This window comes from Manis pentadactyla, chromosome 5 (genome assembly GCF_030020395.1).
Source record: "Manis pentadactyla isolate mManPen7 chromosome 5, mManPen7.hap1, whole genome shotgun sequence".
Taxonomy (NCBI): Eukaryota; Metazoa; Chordata; class Mammalia; order Pholidota; family Manidae; genus Manis; species Manis pentadactyla.
Window position 1 is genome coordinate 4,828,825 of NC_080023.1, and position 15,317 is coordinate 4,844,141.

At 52.0% G+C, this 15,317-nt stretch overlaps 1 protein-coding gene across 12 annotated transcripts in view; it reads right to left on the reverse strand.

Annotated features, from left to right (window-relative positions):
* Window positions 1-922: 922 nt before the first annotated feature.
* PIGG (phosphatidylinositol glycan anchor biosynthesis class G) overlaps window positions 923-15,317 on the reverse strand; it is a 36,218-nt gene continuing 21,823 nt past the window's right edge. For 4 of the 12 annotated variants that reach the window (XM_057502093.1, XM_057502091.1, XM_057502092.1 and 1 more), the window contains 5 exons: window positions 14,636-15,093; window positions 12,265-12,456; window positions 8,182-8,491; window positions 4,341-4,504; window positions 923-1,988 (listed from right to left, as the gene is read on the reverse strand). In XM_057502093.1, the coding sequence (XP_057358076.1) occupies window positions 1,775-1,988; window positions 4,341-4,504; window positions 8,182-8,491; window positions 12,265-12,456; window positions 14,636-15,093 (1,338 nt within the window). In that variant the 3' untranslated portion in view covers window positions 923-1,774. Of the gene's footprint in view, window positions 1,989-4,340; window positions 4,505-6,958; window positions 7,189-8,181; window positions 8,492-10,705; window positions 11,041-11,560; window positions 11,861-12,264; window positions 12,533-14,635; window positions 15,094-15,317 lie in introns of those variants that run through there. The other 8 variants (XM_036921165.2, XR_005031931.2, XR_008997675.1 and 5 more) reach the window with 8 other exon arrangements.

Genomic DNA, 15,317 nt, shown 5'->3' on the forward strand with positions numbered 1-15,317 from the left:
CATGTACGGGGGGTGGGGGTGGGGGTGGGGGTGGGGAATGAATTTGGTTTAGATCATCTGCAGCCGCAGGTAACAGCGGTGATGCCTGCAGGTCCCGAGGGAGACACGGCTGCGCACGGACCCCACACCAGACACTACCCAGACGCGTACATTTACAAAGTGCACATCCATGAATCTTTTTTGCAAAGATTGCTAAATCATAAAATCCATCCTGAAAATAGAGGAGAGAAAATAAGAATAAGCACCGGGGAAGGGATTGGGCGTGAGGCATTAGTCACTTTTTACACAATCAAAACTCATTAGTTGTGTAAACTGCAGAACAAAATGTTACTTAATCATGGTAATTCTTGAAGAAAATTTGATGAGTGGGGGGGCAAGGAAGAATGTGTGATTTTATGTCATGTTTTAGAGTAAGGAGTCCATAGACTACAATGGGAAGTAGTAAAGTTTTAAAAAAATCAGCAATACTCCAGCCTCAACATTTTAATATTGTTCTTAATTTTATAGGAATATTTTATGAACTAGTATTCCTTGTAATGGAAAACACTTGGCCACAGTGCAGCACTTTTTTTGGTTTGACTCCTTTTTTACTGTTGTCTCCAGGAAAAGCCCCTCTGCCATGGAACACCATTTTCACTTTAAAGAATAACAAACCAGTTGTTCAGGTTTGGGTCTGTGGCAGGCATTTCTTTGAAAATAAAGTGAGACTGTCAGTTCAAGGAGAAAACACCCAGTATTTTTTTAAAAAATAGCTTTTATTTTGAAATAGTTCAAATCTCACAAGAAGTTGCAAAAATAGTAGAGAGTGTTTCCTGTACTATTCACCCAACTTACCCCAATGATACCTCACACGGCAACTGTACTTGTCAAAACCAGACAAATAACATCGGTAGAATTCTGTCAGCTCAAGTGCAGACCTGAATAGGGTTTCAGGCGTTTATTTTTTCTTCTCACACTCTTCACAAGCTATCAATTGTCTAGTTTTAGTACAGTATCAAAAAAGAATATCCACAATGATCAGAAAAAGGATATTAAAATACTCCATTTTTCAATTATGTATCTGTGTGACTAGTTCAACCAAACACACGTATAGCAACAGACTGAATGCAGGATCCAATCTTCTTGAATTAAACCAAAGATTAAAGAGATTTGCAAAAATGTAAAATAATTCCATTCTTGCTAAATATTTTTAGAAATCAATTGCTTTTCCTAATAACATTGTAACATGCAATGGGCTTGTATCTTTATTTCTAAATGACTAATATTTTTGAAATGTCTTGGTTTTAATTTCAAATGCCATAAATGCTGACAGACGTAACCCACATAAACCACATCTTCTTGGGACCCTCAGTGGTCTCCAGAGTGGTAAGGGGTCTGAGCTCTGCAAGGTAAACTCTGGCAGCAGACGGCCCCCTCCCACAGCCCCTGGGCTCTCTGAAGTTCACACACATGACAGACCTGGGATCTTTTTATTCTAGTTAAACACGTATTTGGGTCATATCATTACTTACCCAGAGGAAATTAAAAATTCAGAAGTTTCTAGGGTGATTGTCAACAGGGGAATATGACTCAAACTGAGTATTTTATTATTAAGTCACTTGCTATTTAATCTAAATTCAAGTACAATAAAGAAACTTAAGCTATTCATTAACCTTATAGAATTCACATCTTTTTAAAAGAATGATCTTGCATTTAAACAGACTTTTTCATTACTCGAATCCATTTATAACATATTTTAAAAATATATTATTTTTTCAGTTTCTTAATAGTTTAGTTAAGAGTCTGTGTTGGTTTGATCCATGGCTGTGAAGAATACACAGAGAGCAGCTGTAACAAGTAGATGCATTCCCTCATAGAGAAGTTTTGGAGAAAACACACTCCATATAAATAAATGGTAACGCAGGGATGTCACCAAAAGGATGTATGCAGAAACCGGAAAAGAACAGATCAGCGCATAACAGAAGCAAGCACGACTCAGTGCCGAACTGCTGTTAATGAAAAGGGAACTGTGTATTAGCATATACCACTTCCATATCATGTAAGCCACAAGCTGTAATTGACACTTTTATTTTGAAAACGACTATGCTGTCTTATTCATGCTTCCCCACCCCTCCCACATCTGGACCTGGTCAGCCTGGAGGGTAGGCCTGCATTCCTGATAGCACTCAGGCCTGAGGGGACAACAGGCTGCAGGCCAGCGCTCTCCGTCTCTCCAGTGCTACCACATCAGCAAACAGTTTTGAAAAATGCACCCCCAAATTTTGTGTAGTCATTTATAAAGTATATGCATCTACCGCTGCTCTAAAACATCACACATATTATAAAATGTACACAATGAAAGTAAGATCACACCGGCTGAGGTACAAGTTCTGGGCTCTTTGGGCTGTGCAGTGTCTGGCTCGTAGGGTCTTGGCTGGAGACACTGGCCCAAGAGTGTTTGCAAAGCAAATTAAGTGAAGAAAAGAGCCTTCTTGAAATAGGAACAACTCCTCAAAGCTCATGAATTTCCTCTCTTTGTTGTCAAACCATATATCCAATCATAACATAAATCTAACCTATTCTTTAAGGCAACTTCTTGATACTGTGATTTTCTCAAAACAACCAGTTCCACCCTCTGGGCATCTTTCCCCCTCACTCACCCCAAGAACCCTTGCGGGTCGAGCTTCCTGGGTTCTGATGCCACCCCTCAGACACTGACGATCTCCAGTAATGTGGCGTCTGTGTTCCGGCCACACCACCCATCACCGCTGCCCACTCCTCTGCCGTGCATGCAGCCATCTTAAGATACTGACTATGCATGTACTCATGTCCACGGCCACACGTAGGACGTGGACCTGGGATTACTGGAGTTCCAGGCAGGAAGCAAGCACACCCACTGGGGTGAGCGGTTTGTGTGCTCAGGGAAGTCTTAGGGTGCCACGCTCATGCTGGAAGGGGTCTGGATGTGAACAGCGAGTGGTGTGGAGCTTAGCGTAGGGGCAGCAAGGCTCAGGGTGGAGCAGTGACTGTACGTGAGCATGCATGGTGTACTTGCACACGTGTGCTCTATGAGGGGCTCTGTCAGCCAGCCACCACTACTTGGGGTCACTCTAAAATGCTGACGTTGACTGCTGTCCAGCAGAGGGCCAGCAACAAAGCGTGCACCTGTGGAGGACACCCTTGTCCTCAGGAAGTCTACAGCCAGCTGCGGAAATGAGATTCTCACATTGGAGATTCCCAAGGCAACCAAGGCAACCAAGAGAGCAGAGCGCAGGTTGGGTGCTACGTGGGGCCAGGTCTCCAGAGCAGGAAGCCTGCTCTTGACGGCTGGAGCCTTCACTGGGCTTTCCTGAGCTAAGGTCCGGCTTGACAGTCTCGCCAAGCTCACACCAGGCTCCCCTTTGCCCCTTATGTAAATGCAGAGTGAGAATGGTGGGCTGTGGACATGAACTTGGGGACAGAAGCCGAAGGGGAGTGGACCTGGGGTGGCACCAGGGAAGGAAGCTAAAAAATGGGGAGTGCTGCTGGCTGAGCCCTGGGCGTTTCTCCATGGTGCCAACAGTTGCCACAGTGAGGGCTGCATTTTTAAAGGGGGCAGAGAATTGGGCATCCAGAGGGGCACAAGGACAGGAAGGCTCAACCTCCCCCTGGTGACACTGCAGGAGGACTGGGTCCACAGCAGGGCGTTCAGCAGAAATAGCGCCCCCTTGGGGCTCCCCTGATGGGCTGTGGTGGAGCCCGGAGTCAGGAGGGAAGGCAGTGCCCACGGGTCACAGGTGCAGCTGGGAGCAGTGAGTCGTAGCCGAGGGGCGGTGTGCAGGGAGCCCTGATGGAAGCCGCATGGCCTCTCTGCGTGCAGCTCCCACGTGGGACCCCTCACCAACGCCCCAGGTGACAGGTGGGAAAGATGGACTCATCTGGGAGGTTCAGAACCAGGCAGCCCACACACCACTCGGGCTGCACTCTGCCAGGCTGGGCCCAGGCCCTGCAGCTGCTGCGGTGCAGAGACCATGACGCCCCCTTTCCGAGGGGGGCAATGCACAAACACACATAAGTCTGGGGTGTGAGGAGGTGAGAAGGCTGAGAAAACTAGTGGGGACGGGAGTGTGAGGGGGAGAAGGGTGGGAGAGGGGCCTTCAGGGCTGGCCAGAGGGGCGCGGCCCCGCGGAGCTCGAGGGGCTCCTCAGCAGCAGGGTCCCACACAGACCTGCGCTTGCTCCCGCCTCTGGCCAAGTGCCGCGGGCTATTCCCTCTCACGTAAGGAAAAGAAAACCGGTGACGACCCGCCCTGAAACAAGGTACTGCTCTTCCAAACCATTAACATGCACCAGGTTTTGTCCTGCAAGACAGAGGAGCTTCACCTGCTGGTTTCTGAACTCAGAAACGTCACCAGGTGGCTGGCCCACAGCACAGGCCCCGTATATGTAGCAAACGCCATCAGGAACATGGCTGGAATCTCCATGTAGGTGTCCAGGCCCACGAAGCCTGCTGAGATGTCCACTGTGGCGATATTATTGGAGTTTCCCTGGAACAGAGGGAGAAACAGCCCTGACACAGCCAGTCTCGCATGGCCACCAGCAACTGCGAGAAACCACGTCTGGCCATGGTCAAGGTGACACGGGCACACAGGAGCCCCAGCCCCCTGCCCCCTCCTGGTGCTGGGGCTGACCCTGGACAGGCTCTCTCCCCCTGCCCGCCTCACTCCTCAGAGGGGAGGAGCAAGTGACGTATCTTTCACCTTGGAGAAGCTACACAAACCCCTACCTGCTGACGCACAGTGGCAGGTTCCAAACTCCCCAGATCGATGCACTTCAGACACTGGCCTCCCCCCTCAGGGACCCTGTCCGAGGGCTGCACACAGCCCTGGGAGGCCAAGTGGCCAAGGGACATGCACTGGAAGCCGAAGGCGGTCTTCCACACGGCCCAGTCAATGGGTGGCTGCTGGGAGGACTCTGCCGCTTGGTGTCAGACCCAAGGTCTCGTTGGTCACCGCCCCAGCCTGGCAGGTAACTCATGGCCACACAGCTTGTCCCTTGTCCTGCACAAGGGGTGGGGCCTTAGATCCATGAAGGGTCTCCTGAGACTCAGGCCCTCTTGCCACTTCAGTCTTTATTGATCTGGTGACCTTCCCCCAACTCGGGCCATGAACAAACGTCCACCGCTGCCTAGCCCAGGCCCTTGCCCAGCACTGGTTCTCTGATGGCCCCGGACACGGCTCTGGCTTGGCGTTCGCAGCTCAACAGGTGACATCACAGCCTCTGACCTCCCAGGGACACGTGCACTGCTGTCCTTCCTCTGCTCCCACGGCCACCCTGACTGCAATTCACGGGGCACTTGCCCTCATGCCCTCTGCCCATGGCTGCAGGGGCTCTCCCCGCTACGAGATTCCTGTTTAGAAGCCCCTCTCTGGAGACTGGGATGACCCAGAGCCCCGAGAGCAGCAAGGTGGGAAGGACACGCGCTGCAGTGAGGGGTGGCGTGTCAGGATGGAAAACTGATCTGATGCCTGGGAGGTCACAGCAGCTCAGACACAGGCCACCTGCCCTGGGGCTTCATCTGCATCAGCTCATTTCATCCTCAAAGTCTTGACATGGTGCCACTGTGATCCTCAGTGTACAGGTGGGAAACAGAGGCAGAGACCCAGGGACCTACGAGGGCCAGCTGGTGCCAGCTGGGCACCAAGTTCCTGACCTCATACCATCAAGGAGCTGCCATGATGAGGGAAGAAGGGGTAGGAAATCTGCCCAAGAGAGAAGCAGAGAGGCAACCAGAGGGGAGGCCGCAGGGGGCAGGGGGAGGCAGGGGGATGCAGGGGGTTGGGGGACACCGTAGGGGGAAGGGGGACCTGCTCTGCCCCCACTAGGTGCTGCCTTTGCTCGTGATGGTCCCCTAGTGCGTATAACAGTGCCCACTGCAGGAACACCAGGCTGGGGACATGGGTGGTCTGACTGCCCTCGTGTCAGGGCATAACTGGCTCCGTCAGTCTTTCTAACACTAAGGCCTCAGTGCAGGGCCCAGTGGCCTGACCAGCAGCTGCCCTCTCTGTTCAGCTCAGTGGGAGCCTTCTGGACCTCACCGGCAGGGTCTGCCATGCTGTCAGTCTACAAACACCAGGACACATCCAGGGACTGGGGACTGGGTGGGTGCTGCCAGGATCGCTCCCACGCAGAGCTGTGGCTGTCCACGTGTCTCTGGGCAGCAGTGTCTCCACTCATCAGACGTGCTCCTCTCACGTGCAGCCCAAGGAGGCTGGAGACGGGAGAGGGATGTGGCAACTTTCCATGGTGACATGCTCCCATTCCCCAGCAAGCCACCGTCGTCAGAGACCGAGTGACACTGTTAGGCCTCCATGGGAGGCAAGCACCAGGCACGGGCCTGTGCACGACTTCCAGGTAAGGGGGAACAGACGCACGCGGGCCGTTTGGAAGTTTCTGAGGTGCTCTAGAGAACTCAAGTCCTCCTGTGGCCGTCCCTCAGTCATGCCGGTGAAGGGCCTCCGCAGGTGCGCCGATTCACACGAGGCCAGGGTGAATCTCACACTGCAGACTGCCCATCCCTCCCGCCTCTCTGGGCCTCAAGGAGCCATGTTTACACGGGTTCCTCATTTTCTTCCCGTCCCCAGCTGGCGCCCGGGAATCCCTGGGCAAGCTCTGCATTTCCCGCTTCCACAGCGCCTTCACGGTTCTCCTGACAGGCACGAAACAGCTGAGGCCTCCGGCATACAGACGCTCGATCCCGCAGGACACACAGAGAATGGAGACGTCACGAGGCCCTCCGAGGTCAGCTGTGTAGGCTGAGCTGACCGGCGCTCCCTTCCCCAGGCTGGGTGCCATCTCAGTGCGGCCCCCAGTCACCCAGCACCTTCTGTGACAGGCAGTGCCTCCTTGTCTGGCTCAGACTCCAGGACCCAGCTCTGCCTTCTCTGCTGAGTCCTGGTGAATCTGGCAGGTGCCAAGTGCTTACTACACAAGAGGCCAGCTCCTGTTTCTCATGCCAATTTAATCCTCACAACTGAGGAAGAGGTGAACTGTTTATGACCCCATTTTACAGATGAGGAAACGGAGGCATGGCAGGGACCTTCCAGAGACGACCTAGCTTGGAAAAGCCAGACACCAGCGTTGGGGATGAAACCCCCTGCAGTTCTGCCGGGGCTGCCACTCTGGAAGCCACATAAGTGTACACATGGGATCCTATTGGGCACAGTGACAGCTGGAAGAAAGGAGGGCTGGAGGGTCAGGGGGCACGCACAGGGCTGGTCCTGGCCAATCCACGGCCCCCCATGACTCAGAGGTTTCTAGAACTTCACTCCCCAGCCCCTCCTGGGCTTTAGGGAACAGGGAGAAAAGCACTGTGACCATGGGCTGCTCTGTGGGAAAGGCTGGGCACAGCAGGAGCCAGGAGAGGAGGCGGCACTGGGAAAGAAGCCCCAGACTGCGTCGTTGGGACACAGAACCAGACAGATCGCTGGGACCTGAACGGAGGAAGACGGAGGAGCCAGTGCTCTTGGAGGAAATACCTCACTGTCAGGGCGGAAAGCACGACCGAGGCGTTCAGTGGCTTGCGCAAAGTTCCTTGGCCAGGGAGTGCAGGGGCCAGAGGGGAACGCCAGCAAGCTGTGTCCCACCCTCGCAAGTACCAGCCGGCAGCGACCTGGTTGAGGGCAGGGTTACCTGACCCGGAGTGGCAACACCGGGGTGGAGCCGGACCCTCTGCCCACCTGCCTAGGGGCTGTTCCAGGTATGCAGGTGTACAATGAGGCCTGTCCTGGCGGTGGCTTGGAGGCAAGTCCCTTCAGCACTGGGAAGCAGGCAAGATAATGACCCAGCCCCAAGGGGTTAATAGCCAAGTGGGGACAGCCGTCTGTGCCAGGTGCTAAGAGCCAGGGGATGGACAGCGGTTCTTGTCCTCACCAGGTGGAATGGGGAGGCGGGCTGTGCTTCCCGAGCTGCCTGTGGTGGGCAGATCCAGCACAGCTTCAAGCACTCAGGGGTCCATGCCAAAGATGCCTGACTTAAATGACTAATTGCATTTGATTTTATTGCGAGCTTCAGGCATGATTCACCACGCCATACTGCAAGCTCTTTCACTGAGCAAACACAACTTCCCAATTTACAGTCAAATTTTCTCAAAGAAAGACTAAACGATAAATGACAAATAAAAAGTTAATACAGTCTTCTACACATGATGATAATGAAAACCTACCTGAAAATAGAAGAATGCTTGACCGAACCAGTAATGCATCACAGTGACCTCAGCTGCACCGTGCCGCAGGGGCTTCCAGATGAACTTCGTCATCATGGTCTGGATCAAGAGGCTAAACACTAAGACCGGAAGATTATGTGGCCTAAACAGCAGAGCGGCCAGAAGCACTAATCCACTGTGTACCTCCCAGGAACCCACAGTCTTGGCTGTGAAGCCTGCAGTGACGGCCTGGGATTTAAGCAAGTCCTTGGTGCCCAGGAACAGAATGCCAAGGACAAAAGCATGGACGAGACGAGCCTCAGTGACGCCCCTGGGAAAGCAAAAGAAGTTTAATTAGCATCATCTAGAAAAATTCAAATACATATTTTCCCAAGAAGACCATGTGTCTGCTTAGCTGACTAAACAAGCCACAGCACCTGCCGCGTAGCCCTGTGGACGTGGGCGTCTGCCTCTGCCCAGCAGCCCCGCAAAGCTCCTGTGATATAATGGGTTATAATAAATACTTATTTGGTCATTCATATGACCAAATATATATTTCCCAGGTATATCTGGTCTTCATCACAGTTCCTGAAAACACTAGTCTTAAAGGTGAAATGGGTATTCTGTCACACTAGTGAGACTTTTGGACCCCCACCCAAGGGCTGTTGGAGGTTGGACCAGACAATGGCTGATAGTTCAGTCAATCATAACTCTGCAATGATGCCCTCACAAAAACCCATGAAAAGAGCTTTTTGCTCACTCTCTTGCTCTGCCTGCTCTGCTCAGTTGGATCCTGCTTCTTGGTCAGAGAGAGCTTCTATGGCTGGGGAACCAGAACGCCCCCACATGCCACCAAGCCAGGCCCCAAGCCCCACAAGGACAGAGGCTCCTTCATCTGGGACCTTGCCCTGTCTCTCTTCATCTGGCTGTTAACGCGTATCCTTTATTAAACTGGTAAACGTAACGTGTTTTCCTGAGTTCTGTGAGCGGCTCTAGCAAATTAATCGAACCTAAGGGGGAGGTCGTGGGAACCTCCAATCTGTAGCCGGTAGGTCAGAAGCACAGGGAACTGCCTGGGGCTTGCGACTGGCAACTGGAGTCGGGGGTGGAGGGCAGTCCTATAGGACGGAGCCCTTAGCCTGGGAATCTGGTGCCGTCTCTGGGCAGATAGCATCGGAATTGAGTTCTTGGACACCCTACTGGGTGTTCAAGAATTGCTTGGTGTAAATATGTGTCGGGGAGACTCCCTCCCACATACTTACATACAATGGAATTGGGTCTGGGTACCCGAATGGAGTTACACTGCTGTCACTGCTGTGTATGATGCTGTTACTGTTACACACACATGCGGGGAGGAAATCCATCATCGCATGTGATGGCAGAGGTATGAGAGCTCCCTGCCCAGCAGCTCTGTGTGCACCTCACTGACGCAGCTGGACTGCAGGAAACCTTGCTCCTTTGCCTGAAGGATCACTTGGGTGCAAGACCAGAGCCATGACTTGTAGTACGTCTGAAAAGCTGTCCATCTGCTTTGCAGTTAATCTGAAACAACCGCAGCAGGACACGGCCAAGCTCTGCCAGGAACTCCCATAAGTGCACAGATGTGAACATGCTAAGAACCAAGCAGGTTTAAGTAAATACTTGCATGCTCCCACACATGCAATGGTGCAGTCCATGCTGTGGGGTCTGGGGAAAGGCAGGGCCACGTTAGTCTTGGGCTCTGCCACTCACTAGCTCAGTTCTTGGGGAAAGTTAATTAAGACTTCTGATGCTCAGCTTTGTTATTTGTAAAATGAGGAAAAATGGTACCTACACCTCATAAGGCTGTCCTGGGAATTAAACAAGAGAATGCACATAAAGTGTTTGGCACACAGGAAATAAGTACTATTATGAGTTATTTTAGTGCTTCATTTGCTGTCATCTGTAAAGTATGCAATTTATGACAAACCAAAGAATTTATGAAAACATATATTCTGAAAACATTTTAAATAAATTTCATAAATCAAATCTCTAGAAAAGCTGATCATTTAAAGTAATGCTAAGTAAATAAAGTTTTAAGTGAAATAATCACCATAATAATGTATCTATTTTGAAAAGCTTCATTTTCCTGTCTCAGATTTTCTCAGGAAGGTTTGTAACTTTTAACAAAATTCATTCTTTGTAGTATAATCAGTGTAACTCAAACAGTCAGAGCAATGTCTCCTGTGTGCCTGACAGCGTGGGAAGACCAACGACTGGCTCGAAGTCTGCCACAGGACCAGGAACTTGCCAAGGAGCCGGGGTCGGGTGTAACCCTGACCCACAGGCCAAGACGCGTGCTTGACTGAGAGCTGGTGGTGGGCCCACAGGACTAAGGGAGGAGCAGTCATCTGAGGCCCGAGCAAAGTTTCAAAGAAGGGCTCACTGCATAGAGCGACCAGGGCAGGCTGGATGGGGAAGGGGAGGGGGCGCCACCGCCGGCTGCAGTCGGTCTGCATCCCTGCCCTCAGCAGTCAGTGCTGGTGCTACACACCCAGCGCCACCAAGAGCTGGCTTCCACTCTGGTGAAGCCTGGGCTTCCGAGTGGAGAAGAAAGCCAGGAGTTAAACGTAAAGGAGGATTTTAGCAGCACCTGGCAGACTGAAAGAGCAGCAGGAGGGTGATCTAGCATTAAGACAGCTCTGGAACCAGGGTGGGTCTAGAACCAGGATGGATCTGGAAACAGGACAGATGGGAGCAGGAAACCAAAGCACTTTACAGGAATAATGTGGACCAAGCAGTGCAGGTTCCTTGACAGATGAAACTTTGATTTATGAATAGAAGGTTCATGCTGTTGTATCCATGGAAATGAAGTACAAGGTCCCCCCTGAACTGGGCGATGGTGATATTAGGTTCACTGGCCTGAGAGGAATGAGGAATTTCTTCACGTATCACATTGAGATTTAAACAAACATCCCTGTGTGGAACACCCTCCAATGTGACACCCAGCCTTGACAGCTGCCCAGAGTCTCAGAGGTCAAGGGAGGCCTTCGAGGGGTCTCTACCCACCCCCTCCCCACCTGACCTCCCTGCTGTCACTCACCCTGACCCCCCCCACCTGGCTGCTAGGCCTGCCCCCAGGTGTGCCCCCCAACCCCCCTGGCCACCCACTAGGTGGCCTAGCTGGAGCCCTCAGCTTTCACTTCGACCTTTTGGGAGAAGATTCTCTGATTAGAAGAAAAGCACTACAAAAATGAGTGAAAGTGAAGATCACAGTCCACTTATGATCCCTGGGTCTAAACATAATCACGACTAATTTTATATTTAAATGTTTCGTGTAAACACGAAAAGATATGTGCACACTTCCTAAGTTGGGCTCGTGTGGCAGTTTTGCAGCCTATGGTCCACATCTTCCTATGTCCTGTGGAAACACACTGCTTACTTGGCTGTTCAGCGGATTCCAGGGCAGAGCTCTGGTGTAACTCCAAGGCTTATTTCACTAGTGCTGGCCAGCTGGCTTGCTTTTCACTACGTGCAACTGCAAATAATGCTTCAGAGAGCGTGCCTGTATCCCAGTTTCGGGCCTCGCCTCTGGCTGTACTGCTGTCGTAAAGTCTGTAGGAGGGACGCCTGGGTCAGGGCGCTGGACGTGCTCCATGTCCTTCACACGCTTTCAAACTTCTCCAGATGGTCTCTACTCACACCACCTCCATTCACCATCCAGTACAGAGGAGCTGCCATCCTGGCATGCAGAAAGGGCCATTCATGAATCAACCAGGACTCACCCGTCACAGGGGCTCACCGTAGATTACGGGATAGTTTCTCAGCTCGCTTCCTTCCCCCCTGCTAGGATGACCCCATTGTTATGCTCATGTTGAGTTACTTCTTGACTGAGTACAACCAAATCCTTGAGATTCTCTAACAGAATCCCTTATTAAAAGCTCAATGACCTTACTCCCAAGCTAGTCGTCTCTCTCCTACCAAAAAGAGGCAGCTAACAGAATCAGCACATTGAGGTTCCAGTGACCGACGAAATCACAACCCACAAAAACCAACTCCAATGTTCTTCAGTTGCACATCATTCTTAGCACAGAAAACAGTATATTAGATCTAAAAACACATCCTCACGTCTGCCAGCACACTTACTTTGAAACGTCTTTGTTGTCTTGTTGCCATGGGAACAGCACATTTCCAATGGCCGCCCTGTAGCAATAGACGCCCAGCAGGCCAAGTGCCAAGGCTAATTTCGAAGTCAGGGAGCACCTCCTCTGAACCAATGCGAAGGTCGTGGCGAGGGACAGGGCGGCCAGGACAGAGAGCTCGGTTTTATGATCGGAGCTGAAATGAAACGGAAAATGCCAAAACCTCTAACAAGGACAACTGGTGACACTACTACAAAAAATAGCTGGTTTTTCTGAAAAGCAAAAAAAGAAAAAATTGTTCGCTATTTCAATTTAAAGAAAGGTTCTCAAAATGTAGCGAATAAAGAACCGTTAACTTGAACTCTCATTTCTTATTCACAGGTGGTTCCCACCATCAGCTGCTCTGCACTAGCCTAGGCAGTGACCTATGTAACTCTGTCCATTGGCTCCCTGGGCGCCCCATTCTGGGACACCCCCTTTCCCAAGCCCAGGTGAAGAGGGTCCTGGCAAACCTGCCAGCGTATATGCTCCGCTCAAAGGAGACAGGCTCATCCTAGTGGAATCCTTCTGCCTCCTCGTTCACGCAGGTCAAGGCTGACTCCGGAATGTCCGTCCCACTCCCAGGTGGGGGGACTGCAGAGCGCGAGCTGTGAGCACACAGCCATCACAGGGCAGAGTGGGCCCCCTCTTCCTGCGTGGCCCTGGCCCACTAGGCCCTGCTACCTCGGTGGGCACTTTTTTGGGAAGGAAGGGGCTCTTTTGTGCGTTATTCACCACAGGCTACACGCACAAAGCTAAGACACTCAGTAGTTGTTAAGTGGGTAACTGTTCTGCCAAGGTGTATATACGTGATACATGCAAAAACTACTTGAAAAAATGCGGCCAGTGTCAGGACGTGGGCCCCAGGAATGGCAGGTAGCAGTGGGGCCATGCGGGGGCCTGGCACTGCCGTGGCCCTTGCTCTGGGAGGTGGTTACGGGGGTGTCCATTCCATTACTCTGTACATTGTACATACCCTCCTGCACTTTTAGCTATCACAACTGACAGCCATAGAGTAGGTGACTGTGGGCGCCTCTCGGGGTGCTCTGCTGTGGCGGGGTGGGTGATGCTGCGGCTTTCTTACAAACCAATAGGAATAGCTGGGCAGTGCAGGCAAAACCTGAGATGCAGGAGGGGGGCACCCTGCGGTGGAAGGGGCTCGGTCCGGACCGAGAGGTGGGCACAGCTATGCCCTGGGTGGGAGCAGGGCTGGGGGGCATGCATCCGGGGGCAGGAACCAGCCAACCTCCCTGCAGTGCGCGTTTTCCAGAACAGTCAGAAGCGAGGCCGTGGTGCCAGCTCCCATGCGCTCTGGGCTCAGGCCTCACTTCCCTCTGCCTCCTCGCCCCAGGCAGCACAGCCAGTGTCCTCTTCCAGCTCGTAGAGAAGAGAAAGTGAGTGGGCCCAGAGCAGGCACCTGAAAAATGCCACCTGTGGTCACTGTGGCTGTGAGGGTTTGCTGATACAGTTAACACTTGGGAGAAATTTCTCACAAGAAGTACTGGCCAGAGAATAGACGATTTCATAGTCTTTGAAGTTATCCCTCGGCATCTTCCCAAAGGGGTATTCGGGGTGTGGAGGCAGGGCCCCGTGGCACCCACCAACATGGGGTTTAATCCCTTCCTCTGTGTCTCAGTCCAGACCAGGCCTCTTCCACGGCAGGGTGCCCCCTCCTGCATCCCGGGTACAGAGACAACACCATCACGTAGCCCTCGGCTCCCCAACCAGCAGGAGTGGGCATTTTCCATGCCTCCTGATGGCTATTCCTCTTTAGGAATGTGTCTTTTGCTATCCTGAGCTCTGCTTCCTGCTAGCAGTTTTTACGGAAGTTCTTCACAGAGACCCGACCTCGGTTTATAACACGCTTGGGAACATGTTTGATTTGCTTTAGTTTCTAAGTCTTCACTGACGGAATTAAAATTCACAATAGAGCCAAATCTTGATCTCTGTTCTGGTTCCCTCTCTGCTGCAATCCTTTGTCTGCTACATTCTAGCTAGGTTTTCCAGCCTCAGAAGAGGCTTTGGAGGTGTTGAAGTCTCACCCACAGAACTTCAGGGGTTAAAAGGGAGGACCTGGGAGAACAGAGGGCGCACCCGGGGCAGAACCACCCCGAAGGGCTCTTCCCAGGTCCCACCTGGCCCCACCCTGTCTGCAAGGACAAACCTACATCTTTGCTGCAATTAACATTTTTAGACTCACAGGTTTTTCCATCTCTTCAGATCTCAAATACCATTTCTGTCCAGAATATGAAAAACAGGCCTAAACGTTGAAAATGCTCTGCATGTGGCCAGTCAGCTATGGAAGGTCTGGCCAAAGGCCGCAGCCCATCTCTCACCTGGTGAGCCAGTGCCCCAGGTCCGGCCGGTGGGCCCACTGTACACCCGTCTGATTCAGTGACCGCAGCAGCCGGCAGCAGGCGAGTACCAACCACGGGCTCGCTAACACCATCCACTTCTCACTGCCTCGGAGCGTGCCAAGGGAAGAGGGGCGCTTGGTCACTCCGCCCAGCTGTGGCATGTCCCAGCCGGCGTTCTTGTCCTGCAAGGTGGGGGCGGCGCCGTCGAATCCTTCTCCCACGTGTAAGCAATGCTGAGGCTCACAGTCATCTCCCAGAAAGCAGTTTCTGTAGGTTTCATGACACAGAGCTAGACACAGGGTGTTAACAAGGAAGTACCAGGTCTGGTGCTCCTCCTCGATGAAGCTGCTGGCACCCAGACTTAAGACGTGGCCCACAGTCCCCACAAAGATAAGAAGATCTAACTCCGACCACCGTGGGTTGGAATGAGCTGGATTCTGTAAAAATGAAAATATATTTTGTAAGCGAAAAATTTGATTACATATATCTTGCTGCATGTACTTAAAGTTCTTGCTCACAGAACGTAACTCACTATGACAGACACCTGCTGCTCCTCATGCCCAACACCCATGCCCCTGGCTTTGGTGGGGTGACCTGCCCTCCTGGGGTGCAGCTAGGGGGTCACAGAAACAGCACAGGCACTCCTCACCTGCCTTGTGCT